Source organism: Mastigoproctus giganteus, chromosome 9 (genome assembly GCF_048544385.1).
Source record: "Mastigoproctus giganteus isolate SK-2022 chromosome 9, ASM4854438v1, whole genome shotgun sequence".
NCBI classification, from domain to species: Eukaryota; Metazoa; Arthropoda; class Arachnida; order Uropygi; family Thelyphonidae; genus Mastigoproctus; species Mastigoproctus giganteus.
The window spans coordinates 48,637,908-48,651,257 of NC_143583.1; the positions used below are offsets into that span (position 1 = coordinate 48,637,908).

At 39.8% G+C, this 13,350-nt stretch overlaps 1 protein-coding gene across 1 annotated transcript in view; it reads right to left on the reverse strand.

Annotated features, from left to right (window-relative positions):
* LOC150080206 (protogenin-like) overlaps nucleotides 1–13,350 on the reverse strand; it is a 393,090-nt gene that overhangs the window by 316,303 nt on the left and 63,437 nt on the right. Inside the window, exon 4 of the mRNA XM_090380644.1 lies at nucleotides 4,988–5,121. Coding sequence (XP_090236770.1) covers nucleotides 4,988–5,121 — 134 coding nt within the window. The remainder of the gene's footprint in view (nucleotides 1–4,987; nucleotides 5,122–13,350) is intronic.

The window sequence follows — 13,350 nt, forward strand, 5'->3', positions numbered from 1 at the left end:
TCTGTGACAGCCAAATCTTCTGCTTGCACCTTCACGATGGTGGGACTGTTAGTAATCCTGGGTATAACCTCCATGCACAAGTACATGATGGATGACCAACCAAGTGTAAACTAACGTAAGCAGGGGAGAGGTGTGGCGCCCACACCACATGGAAGAATGCCGCCCCTCTATGTTACCAGGCAGTACCTCGTAGATGACTCTCATCAACCAGTGCAATACCACCACTTTGCTTATTGGAGGCTTGAAGTGGTGGAATCCATGTTTAGTCTCGCGAGCTAAGTTCTGGTCAACCATTCCTTATCTCTTCCATCATGCAGTATGATTGAATGATGGAAGAGATAGGGAAAGAAATCTTGCTACCTCTACTCTGCCAGATAGTGACTGGAGGGAGTCCGAGTAGCGTGTATGCAGGGGACATTGTCGAGGCCACGTTATGTCAAGGATCTGGGTATAATCTTACAATGTGTACGCCATATCCAAAAATTTCATTACTTCATACAGCAAGTCCCCCCCTACACTTTTTCTTACTATTGAATACATCATGAATTGTCAAACTAATAGAGCAAGCTTATCTGGAAAAAGATCTAAACCTCCTAAGCACTTCCTAATTCATTTCACAAATATACGTGGTCTCAATTCTAATCTTATCGATGTCCATTTCCACTTTCAGTCTTCCAAACTCCATGTACTTTTTCTGACAGAATCTCAGTTATCGGTTGATTCAACTACTGCTCATCTCAGGTGCCCAAATTATTTGCTGTATGATTTCTTTCGCCTCAAAGGTGGTACTTGTGCATATGTCCGTTCTGATATTCCCTGTCAGAGACTTGGCAATTTGGACGCTCCTCTCTTTGATCTTCTCTGGGTTAAAATCTCCCTACCTCGTGTAAAATTAATCTGTTGTGTCTACTGTTCTCCCAACTCCACTAATCACTTGGAGCTCTTTGACTTCCTCGCTTTGCAACTTGACTTTCTCCAGTCCAACTTTCCTAACAGTGAGGTAATTTTCCTTGGTGATTTTAATATTCACAACTCCAGCTGGCTTCCATTTTCTAGTCACACCGACCCAGCTGGTCGAGATGCTGAGGCTTTTGCAATTACTAATGACCATGCAGAGATTGTTCATTTACCTGAAAGAATACCGGACAAGCCTAATTGCCGACCGGGCTAGCCGAGTGGGTAAAGTACCTACCCGGCAACCCAAAGGTCGCGGGTTCGATTCCCGCCTCGGGCTTGGATCAAAGTACTGCAAAAACCTTGGGAGGTGCAATATGGCCACAGAAGCCGATGCGCCAACAACTACCAAATCAAAAAAAAAAAAAAAAAAAAACAAGCCTAATCATACAGCCAACACGCTTGATCTTTTTCTCACAAACAACCCTTCTAAGTACACGGTCAAAGTGAGAGGTCCTTTAGGCACTTCAGATCACAACTTGGTGATTGGCTCTTCTCCAATGGAGCCGTTATCTCATGGCTATTCCCGACCCCGTGTTGTTTGGCATTACAAGGACGCAAAATGGGATGACCTGCGAAATTTCTTTTTTTCTTTTCCTTGGTCGGATTACTGTTTCAAAACTTTTGATGTCAACGTTTGCTCAGATCGTGTCAGTGAAATTATTCTTGCAGGAATGGAATCCTTTATCCCACACTCCAATTTAAAATCTCGTCCTTTATCAAAACCTTGGTTTTCCAATAAATGTGCTAAGGCTGTCCAAGAGAAGAATGTTGCATATCGTAATTGGCTTGTTTCTAATTCTTCAGTCTCATTTTCTGCTCATTTTCTCGCAACAATTGTAAAGCAATTATTAATCAGGTCCAAACTAGAGTTTGGACAGGATAAGAGTATAAAACTTGCTTCTTGCCCTAATGGTAGCGAGCATTCTGGTCCCTTGCCAAAGCTATTGGCCGCAACTTTTGCCCATCTCTGCTCCTACCTCTGTCCAAACCAGATGGTTCGGTTGTCACTTCAGCCAAGGATAAAGCTGACCAGCTGGCATCCCATTTTTCTTCCAACTCATGTATTAATGATCTTAGTAAAACAGCTGCCATCATTCCCAACATGCTCCATTCAATGCCTCCTGTGGTCTTCTGCCAGAAAGATTTTGACGAATCTTTAAAAAAGCTCCAGGTCCTGGTGGTATTTCTCCACTTGTTCTCAAAACCTGTGCTCCTGAACTTACTCCTATTCTTCACCGCCTTTTTTTCACTTTCTTATTCCAAAGGTGTTTTTCCTTCTGCTTGGAAATTTGCTCATATCCAGCCGTTCCTAAAGAGGGTGAAAAATCCCTCCCATCCAATTATCGCCCCATTACAATTACTTCTATTCTTTCTAAAGTAATGGAGAAATCAATTAACCGCCAACTCTTAAACTATCTAGAAACCTTCCGTCTGATCAAAGATCGCCAGTATGGATTCTGTCAGTGTCCATCCACTGGTCTGGCTTTTGTTACCCATTTATGGACAAATTCAATGGAAAGGTTTGATGAAACACAAGTAGTTGCTCTTTACATCTCAAAGGCTTTCGATCGTGTTTGGCATAAAGGTCTTCTAAACAAGCTTCCATCTTATGGTTTGCCAACTGTTTTCTGTAATTGGCTATCCAGTTTTCTTTCTGATCACTCACTGAGGGTGAAGGTAGATGGCTCTCTGTCTTCTTACTTTCCACTAATGCTGGTGTCCCACAATGTTCAGTTCTTTCCCCCACTCTTTTCCTCTTCTATATTAATGACCTTCTTCCATTGACTGGAAATCCTATCTATAGTTTTGCTGATGATAGCACATTGCATTCCACTTTCCATTTTGAGAAACCTTGCCCTGTTCAATCAGCTTCAACTTCTCGAAAATCTGCTACCAATTCCTTAAATGCCGATCTTCAGGTAATTCTCCAGTGGGGCAAAGACAACTTAGTTGATTTCAACTCTTCTAAAACTCAGTCTTGTCTTATATCTCGCAAAAAGGATTCTTCTGCAAATTTGCTTATCTTTAGTGACATTCCGATTTCTAGGCAAAATGATATATGTCTTTTGGGGATTACCCTGACTTCTAATCTCTCTTGGCACAAGAACATTCCAAATGGTAGATGACTTTCATCAACCGGTGAAATACCACCACTTTGCTTATTAGAGGCTTGAAGTGGTGAAACCCATGTTTAGTCTCTAGAGCAAAGTTTCGACATACGCACCCCCATACTTCTCCTTCAACCCATGCACGGTACAAAGTACTATAGGTTTTGATACGTTTCGTGTTAGGGGTTTTCATAAAAAAAAATAAATAAATAAAAAAAATAATAATAAAAAAAAAAATTGCTTCCTGTGCATCTAAAAAACTTGGATTTCTCTTTTGCTCTCGGCATTACTTTTCTTCCAAACAGCTGCTCACTCTGTATAAATAGCAAATCCGCCCTGCCATTGAATATTGTTCCCACATATGGGATGGTGCCCCCAAAACCTCTCTCAGGCTTTTTCGATACCATTCAGAAGAGGACAGTTAGGTTAATTAATGATTCATCTTTAACAAAGTCTCTCCACTTCCTGTCTCATAGACGTACTGTTTCTGCTGCATGCCTCTTCTACAGATACTTCCATGGGCACTGTTCTTCTGAATTGGCTTCTATAATTCGCGCTCTCTCTTTCAAACCAGTCTGAAAAGGTGCCGCCACCAGCCAACATCCATTTACTGTCCAACTTCAAACTCACAGAACCAACTTTTCATCTTCCTCATTTATTCATTCAACTGCCGTTTTCTGGAACAACCTTCCTTCATACATATTTCTCTAAAATTACAGTCTACAGAAGTTCAAGTCCAAGGTCAACAAATATCTTCTTTCATCTTCTCAACCTCCAACCCAAGCATGGTACTAAGTACTATAGGTTCTAATACCTCTCGTGTTTAGGGTTTACATAAAAAAAATAATAATAATAACAACCAAAGTGGTATTGCACCGGTTGATCAGTCATCTACTACCTTGTACTGCCTGATAACAAAGAGGGGTGGCAATCCTCTGTGTGGTGTGAGTGCCACATTTCGACCCCTGCTTACATTGGTTCGCTCTCCTGGGTTGTCAGCCAGTGTGCTATGTGCCGTATTTCAATACTTGCACATGACTGGTTATACCCAGGATTACTAATAGTCCCACCATAGGGAAGGTGGAAGCAGAGGATTTGGATGTCACAGACTGACCGGACTTAACAGAAATTAGGTCCACTTAGCTGAGGGTCACCTGAATACAGTTTCAACAGCATTTTAGATGCCTGGGTAACAAGCACAACTTGGCATATCTAGGAGAATATCTCAAGGACCAAATTATACACCATTAAGAGTATATCCACTCATTACACAAAATTTTGATGAGTGGGTGAAAAACCTATGAAAATCATCTGACGACAGGTAATCTGGCAGTAAATGATACAATCAATGAATTATGACAGATAAAACTTCAACACACAGGAAAATAAATTCCGATAATGAAGGTAGAGGTCCAAAGGTTATGCCAATGACCAGAGACTTGCAGGAAATCTCTTGAAGTATTACCGAGTCCATTCAAACTAAATCTTCCCAACATGCTCCATTCAAAGGGAAGGAAAAGTGAAATTACAAATTATTATACAGTTTACAAGAATATACCAAAAATTTAATTTAACAACAAACACTGGAGAGATTTTGTAAACAATTCAGTATTTTAATAATGAATTTTTCAGTTAATGTATGTTTATATTATGGTGCAGTATGTATACATACTGTGATGGATAATAAAATGATAAAAAAATTTTCATATTTCATAAAAGAAAAGGGGAAAAAAAAGAACACCTCTGTCAGGGTTTGTCAATTTTCATAAATCAAATGTGATCATGATAAGCAGCACCCATTATACTAATAGTTTTTACAGTCATGTTTTACACAGATTACTAACAAGAGGATCAACTGATATTTGTTTAGACAGATTTCTTCTTTTTTTTCTTTGGGTTTTGCACTATAAAATTCATAATACCTGACACAACTGTGAGCAATGCTCCAATGCTTTTTTTTGTACGTGCTGCATTGCTTGCAATGCAATAGTAGTTCCCTGTGTCTTCTGCAGTGACATCAACGATCTGAAGGACACCTGAGGGCAGCAAGGTAAACCTAAAAAAAAAATTTAATACATTTACAAGATTTAAAGTCAATACCTTATATTCTTAGATTAAGTTTAACATTATTTATGGTAATAGTGAAATTATAGCAATCTTATAATACCGTGATAAATCTGACTAAAAAATGAATAGCAAGTGCTTAAAAAATGGTACTCACCTTGTATAACAACACCTACACAGAAAAAATGGAATTAATTTTAGCCCACCAAGATACATATACAAATGACAGCAACTACAACATTACAAAACTCAAATATAAACTTGACACAATTCTTAGAAAACTCAGACTGAACAAAGAAATCAACCTTTTTACATTACAAAAGATAGGTATTCGCAACAACATTCTACCCCACATGTTCGGAATAACCAAATTAGCATTAGTAGAGGCATTTGATGCAAGAAAGCAAGCTTATGCAGCATCAGCCAAAAAAAAAAAAAAATAAAGTAAAATAAATAAATAAAAAATAACCACTTCCACTTCACCCCTCTGTTCGTTCGAAATACCTGTCCAGCTGAGCCTTAAACTTATTTAGGCTATCAACTTCCATGACGAGGGATGGAAGTCTGTTCCACCTACCAACAACCCGCTGGCTAAAGGCAAATTTCCGCACATCTATCCTACATCTGCCTTTCCTCAATTTGAATTTATGCCCTCTCAGGTGATTATTCTGAGCAAGAGGAAGAATCCCATCAGCATTGAGCATGCTCAAACCATTCAAGGCTTTGTACACCTCTATCACATCACCTCGCTGGTGCCTAGTCTCCAGACACTGTAATTCGCAAAACTTAAGCCTTTCTTCGTAAGAGCACCCCTTTGTTCCATTCACTAATCCTGTTGCCCTTCTCTGTACTCGTTCCAGCAGCTCTACATCCTTCTTGAAATGAGGCCTCCAGGCCTGTATACAGTACTCTAGGTGTGGCCTCACCATTGCCTTATACAAGGGAATAATCACCTCCTTATCCCTGCTAGAAAAATTCCTATATATCATTGACAATACACCATGAGCTACTCTTGCAGCCCATCTGCACTGCTCACAGAACTTCATATCTGCCTGCACAACCACCCCCAGTTCCCTTTCATTCTCTTCCACTGTCAGTGTAGTACCACAGAGTTGATACGTTGCTCTGGGGTTGCTGTTTCCCATATGTAGTACTTTACATTTGTCAATGTTAAACTTCATTTGTCACCTCTCAGCCCATCTGCTCAACCTTTCCAGATCCTGTTGTAGCAGCATAGTGTCAGTAGTGTCCTTGACAACCAGTGTCAGTAGAGTCCTTGACAACCCTGCCAACCTTCGTATCATCTGAAAACTTGGACATTAAGCTTGATATACCATCATCAATATCATCTATAAATACAGAAAACAATAAAGGACCCAATACTGAACCCTGAGGGACTCCACTAATAACATTAGTCCACGATGAGCAGTGTCCATTGATTACCACTCTCTGTCTTCTCCCCCCTCAACCACCCCTTTATCCATAGCAGCAATTTGCCTCCAATGTCACACAGCTCCAATTTGTGTAGCAGTCTTCCATGTGCAACAGTATCAAAAGCCTTTCTAAGATCCAAGTATATAATATCAAAGCTATTCCCTGCATCCAGTTCTCTTGTGACTGCATCATAGTATCCAATCAAATTGGTCAGGCAAGACCCCCTTAACAAAACCATGCTGTGTCCGAGCTATAACTGAAGTCTTGTCTAAATGATCCTGCAGTGCTTCTTTAACCAGTGCCTCCATTAATTTTCCTGGAACAGAAGTTAAGCTCACAGGTCTATAATTACTTGTGTCAGCCTTTGATCCTCCTTTGTGAATTTGGGGTCACATTTGCACATTTCCAGTCTATGGGTACTTCCCCTGAGTCCAAGGAAGCTCTCATAATTATGGCTAAGGGTTTGCTTACTTCCTTTGCTGCCTCCTTTAATACAACTGGATAGATCCCATCCACCCCGGGTGCCTTTCTTGTGTTTATCTTCAACAGTTTCTCCTCCACTTTACTCCCAGTTATTTCAAGATTCTGTAGCTTACTGCTAGAGTTGAATACACCTCTGTCATTCCCCTCGCTGAATAACTCCTCATGTGTGAATGTCGATGCAAAATATTCATTTACTTTGTTAGCTACCTGAGCAGGATCATCAACAGTTGACCCATCAATATCAAGTGGACCAATCTGATGCATCCTCTTCCTTCTAGAGTTTACATAAGTAAAGAACTCTTTGCTGTTTTTCTTTGCATCCCTTGCCAAGGATTTCTCGTAATCTGCCTTCGCCTGCCTAAATTCCTTTGTAACTTGGTTGCATATCAACTTGTATCTATCATAGGCTTCTGTGTCATGTGTTAATTGGTAAGTATCCCATGCATTTTTCTTCTCTGTCATATGCCTCATTAGTTCATCTGACATCCATTTTGGCCTAAACTTTGAACAATATTTCTTAGTTGGTATGTAAAGCCTAGTAGCTTCCAAGTTAAGTTCTTTGAATGCTTCCCATTTTGAATTTGCTGTTGGTAACATCATCAGTTGGTCCCACTGTATAGAATTTAAATACTGTCTCAGTCCATCGTAGTCGCCTTTACGGAAGCAATAACCCTTCCCTTTACCCCTAATAGTAGTTACCTCTTTGAGTAAATCCCACTTCAGCACACTGTGATCACTGCCACCTAGTGGTTCATTTATCTGCAGATTCTTAATGCATGAAGAATCACTGTTGATAATCAAATCAAGGGTATTACTCCCTCTAGTTGCCCCCCGAACGTGCTGATGTAGAAAACAATCATCCAATAAAGCCCTGCTAGTGTGTGAGTGACCAGCCCCCAAATTCCAGTCAATATCTGGGAAATTAAAATCTCCCATTATAAGACTCTCTGATTTACTGGCCCACTCTATTTCCCTGTACAGTTTCTTATTATACTCATCAGAGTCATTAGGCCTATAGCACACTCCTACTCTCAATTTTGATCTCCCAATGCTTATGTCACACCAAACTGACTCAACACTGCACTGTCCAGCGATGTCGACTGGCTTCACTTCCTTGGTTTTTATGTGTTTCTTAACTAAAAGCATAACCCCTCCCCCCTTCCTATCCTGTCTATCCTTTCTGTAGACGTTGTACTCCCCAAATTCCAGTTCTGCATCCCTTATATCTGTGTGACACCACGTCTCTGATATCCCAACAATATCTGCCTTTGATGTTTTGAGCAATACCTCAATTTCATCAAATTTATTTACTAAACTCCTAGCATTGGTGTACACGCAAGTATACCTGCACCTGTTTCTATTCTTAGCTACCCTAACACAACCCATGTGTTTACTTGTACCGCAATGGCTCCCAGCAGTCTCTGAAATATCATGCATCTTGTTTTTCAGGCTTCTGCTCATTCTAATAGAAGCAGTGCAAGAATCTCTTTCACCTCTGCCAGTGGCTACTGTCAATCTATTGGTCTTTGTCTCCCCCCAAGCTAGCAGTTTTCCGACCCATCTAACACTGCCTCGATAGCATCAGCAAATATTCTTGCACCCTTTCTATTTAAGTGTATCCCATCCCTGTAGAAGCAATCTCTCCTGTTAACAAGTACAGTCCAGGCTGAAAAAAATTTTACCCCTTGAGCCTTGCACAATCTTTCCAGGGTCGAATTGATCGACAAGGCTCTCATCATATACTCCCTCCTATCGTGTCTGGGCAGAATTGCAGACACTTTCAAATTCAACCCTAATTCTCGGCTTTTGTTCAACAGTGACCTGTACTTGTTAAGTAATTCTGCCGGTCTCCTACTCTTAATATCATTAGTAAATATCATGCAGTACTCAAGATGTGGCCTGATCCTTATACAATGGAATAATCACCTCCTTATCTTTGCTAGAAAAATTCCTATATGCCATTGACAAAATCCCCATGAGCTGTTCTGGCAGCCTGTCTGCACTACTCAGAGAATTTCATATCTGACTGCGCAATTGCACCCGTGTCTTTTTCATTTCCCACTATTCTGAGTGTAGTACCACACAGCTGATACATTACTCTGAGGTTACTGCTACCCATATGCAGTACTTTGGATTTGTCAACATTAAACTTCAATTGCCACTTCTCAGCTCATCTGCCTAATATTTCTAGATCCTGTTGCAATAGCATACCTTCATTACCCATCCTGCCAATCTTCCAATCATCTGCAAACTTTGACATAAAGTATGATATGCCTTCATTAATATCATTAATAAATATAGAAAACAAAAATGTGCCCAGCACTGAACCTTGAGGAACTACACTAATAATTACTCCATGAAGATCAGTATCCACTGATAACCACTCTGTTCATCTACTACTCAATGATCCTTTTATCCATAGCAGTAACTTACCATGAATGTCACACTGCTCAAATCTGTACAGCACTCTTTTATGTGCAATAGTATCAAAGGCTTCCCTGAAATCCAAGTATATGATATTAAAATTATTTTTTTTCATCCAGCTCCTTTTCACTGCATCATAGTATCCAATCCAATTAGCATTAGCAGAGGCATATGATGCAAGAAAGCAAGCTTATGCAGCAACCAACTACCCGCTGGCTAAACACAAACTTCCGCACATCTATCCTACATATGTCTTTCCTCAATTTGAATTTATGCCCTCTAAGGTGATTATTCTGAGCAAGAGGAAGGATCCCATCAGCACTGAGCATGCTCAAACCATTCAAGGCTTTATACACCTCAATCAGTAGGTCCTCGAATTAATGGTTCCCAATTAAACAACTTCGGATTGAACAGACAAAAAATTTGTCCTAAAGGAAAAATTTAGAACCTATTTAGAATTGGTCAGACAAGAGTTCCCCCTTCACAAACCCATGTTGTGTCTGACGTATAATTGTACTCATGTCTAGAGGGTCCATCATTACTTCTTTAACTAGTGACCACCTTATTTTCCCTGGAATTGAAATTAAGCTCAACAGATCTGTAATTACTAATGTCACCGTCTAATCTCCCTTTATGAATTGCAGATATATTTGCACATCTCCAGTCCATAGACACATCTATGTCCACAAGTCCACAGTTCATCCTGAATTCAAGGATGCTTTCATAACTATGGCAAAGAGTATTCTTACCTCCATTACTACCTCCCTTATTATAAATGGATAGATCCCATTCACTCCAGACACATTTTTTATGTTCGGCTTCAACAGTTTCTCTTCTACTTTCCTTTCGGTTATCACAAAGTCATTTAGCTCCCATTTAAAGTTTGATAACCTTTTGATATCCCCTCCCCTCAAGAATTCCTCATATGTAAATGTAAATGCATTAGCATTAGTAGAAGCATACAGAAAACAACAAGAAAGCAAGCTTATACAGCATCAGCCAAAAAAAAAAAAAAAAAAAAACCATCCCATTTCACCCATCCATTTGCTCCAAATGTTTGTCCAGTTCTGCCTTGAATTTATTTAAGCTGTCCACTTCTACAATGACAGATCGAAATTTTTTCCAGAAATCAACCACCCACAGGCTAAAGGCAAATTCCTGCACATCTATTCTACAACTGTCTTTCCTCAATTGGAATTTATGTCGCCTCAGGCAATTAATCTGGGCAAGACGAAGAATCCTAACCGCACGGAGCTTGCTCAAATCATTCAAGGCCTAATACACTTCAATCAAATCACCTCACAGGTGCCTAGTCTCCAGACACTGTAATTTGCAAAATTTAGGCCTTTATTCATAAGAGCAACACTTTGTTCCATTTACTAATCTTGTTGCCCTTCTCTGTACTCATTCCAGCACCTCTACATCCTTCCTAAAATGAGGTCTCCAGACCTGTATACAGTACCAAGGTGTGGCCTGTGTCCTATACAAGGGGATAATTGCCTCCTTATCCAACTAGAAAAATTCCTGTATATCACTGACAAGACACCATGACTACTCTTGAAGACCAACTGCACTGTTCAGAAAACTTCATATATGACTGCACAATTACCCCCAGGTCCTTTGCATTCTCTACCACCCTGAGTGTAATATCACAAAGTTGATACGTTACTCTGGGGTTATTTCTACCCTTATGAAGTACTTTACAAATGTCAAGGTTAAACTTCAGTTGCCACCTCTCAGCCCATCTGCTCAACTTTTTTGATCCTTCTGTTTCTTCCAAAACAACCATCACCTCTTCCAAAAACTTCTTATACAATCTCTTACATGTAACATTACACCCTGATCCATCGGCTGTATCAGTGAAGTAGGTTAGGAGGCAGAAAAACACATTTAATTTTCTCATCCCTGCTAACTAACCTCTCGGCATTAGGCTGAGCAGGTGCATTATCTAGCAGTAAAAGAGTCTTTATTTCATTAGAAGGAATTTTCAGAATATCTGTCTGATAGCGTCGCACATCAGAAAGATGTGCTGTCTGAGGTGTGACGCTATCAGACATAAATAGATTCTAAATTTTTCCCTTTAGGACAGAAATTTTTTGTCCATTAAATCCGAAGTCATTTAATTGGGCTCCATTAATTCGAGAACCTACCGTATATGCAAATGTGTCCCCAATTCACAAAGGGCGACACGGGTAATTACAGACCTGTTAGTCTAACTTGTGTTCCGGGGAAAATAATGGAGTCACTGGTTCAGGAAGCGATGCAAGATCACCTAGACAAGACTGCAGTTATAGTTCAGACACAGCTTGGGTTTGTTAAGAGGAAGCCTTGTCTGACAAATTTGATTGGATACTAAGATGTGGTCGCAAAGGAATTGGATGCAAAGAATGATTTTGATACTTGGATTTTAGAAAAGCTTTTTATACTGGGGCAAATGAAAGACTACTGTACAAATTGTAGTATAGCATTAAGGGCAAGTTGCTACAATGGATAAAAGGATGGTTGTGTAAGAGAAGACAGAGTGGTTATCAATGTACACTGCTCTTCATGGACTAATATTATTTGTGGAGTCCCCCAGGGTTTGGTATTAGGCTCATTGTTATTTTTAGTATTCATCTATGATATTGATAAATGTGTATCGGGGTTAATGTCTAAGTTTGCAGAGGATACGAAGGTTGGCAGGGTTGTTAATGACAGTAATGATAGTACACTACTGCAACAGGATCTGGAAAAATTGAGCAGATGGGCTGAGAGGTGGCAACTGAAGTTTAACACTGACAAATGTAAAGTACTGCATATGGGCAGCAGAGTAACGTATCAACTGGGTGGTGCTACACTCAGGGTAGTGGAAATTGAAAAGGACTTGGGGGGTGGGTATAATTGTGCAGTCGATATGAAGTTTTCTGAGGATAGCAAAAAGGTTGCAAGAGTAGCTCATGGTGTCTTGTCAATGATATACAGAAATTTTGCTAGCAGGGAGTATTGTATAAGGCAATGGTCAGGCCATGCCTTGAGTCCTGTATACAGTTCTGGAAGCTTCATTTTAGGAAAGATGTAGAGCTGCTGGAACGAGTACAGAGAAAGGCAATCAGATTGATGAGGGGAACAAAGGGTTTGAGTTACCAAGAAAGGCTTAAGTATTGCAAATTGCAGCTTCTGGAGACTAGGCAACTGCGAGGTGATCTAATTGAGGTGTATAAGGCTTTAAATGGACAGAGCAAGCTCAATGCTAATGGGATTCTTCCTCATGCTTAGATTATTCAAATAAGGGGATATAAATTCAAATTGAAGAAAGATAATTGTAGACTAGATGTGTGGAAATTTGCCTTTAGCCAGCAGGTGGTTGATAGTTGGAACACACACTTCCATCTGTTGTAGTGGAGGTCAGCAACTTAAATAAGTTCCAGGCAGAACTAGACAAATATTTGGAGTGAATGGATGGGTGAAATGGGAAGGGTCTCTTTTTTTTTTTTTTTTTTTTTTTTTTAGCTGAAGCTATATAAGCTTGATTTCTTGTATCATATGCCCTACTAATACTAATGATATAAAAATTATTTTCGCAAACTTGTTCCTTTGTAATCACATTGTAGCATTCAATCAAATTTGTCAAGCAAGATTTTCCCTTAACAAATCCATGCTATGTCTGAACTATAACTGCGGTCTTGTCTAGATGATCCTGCATTGCTTCTTTAACCAGTGACTCCATTATGTATCCTGGAAAGAGGTTAAACTAACGGTCTGTAATTACTCATGTCACCATTTTTGATACCCCTTTGTGAACTGAGGATACAATTTGCACATCTTAACTGCATGGGGACCTCTTCTGAATCCAAGGATACTCTCATAATTATGGCTAAGGGTTTGCTTAATACCTTTGCTG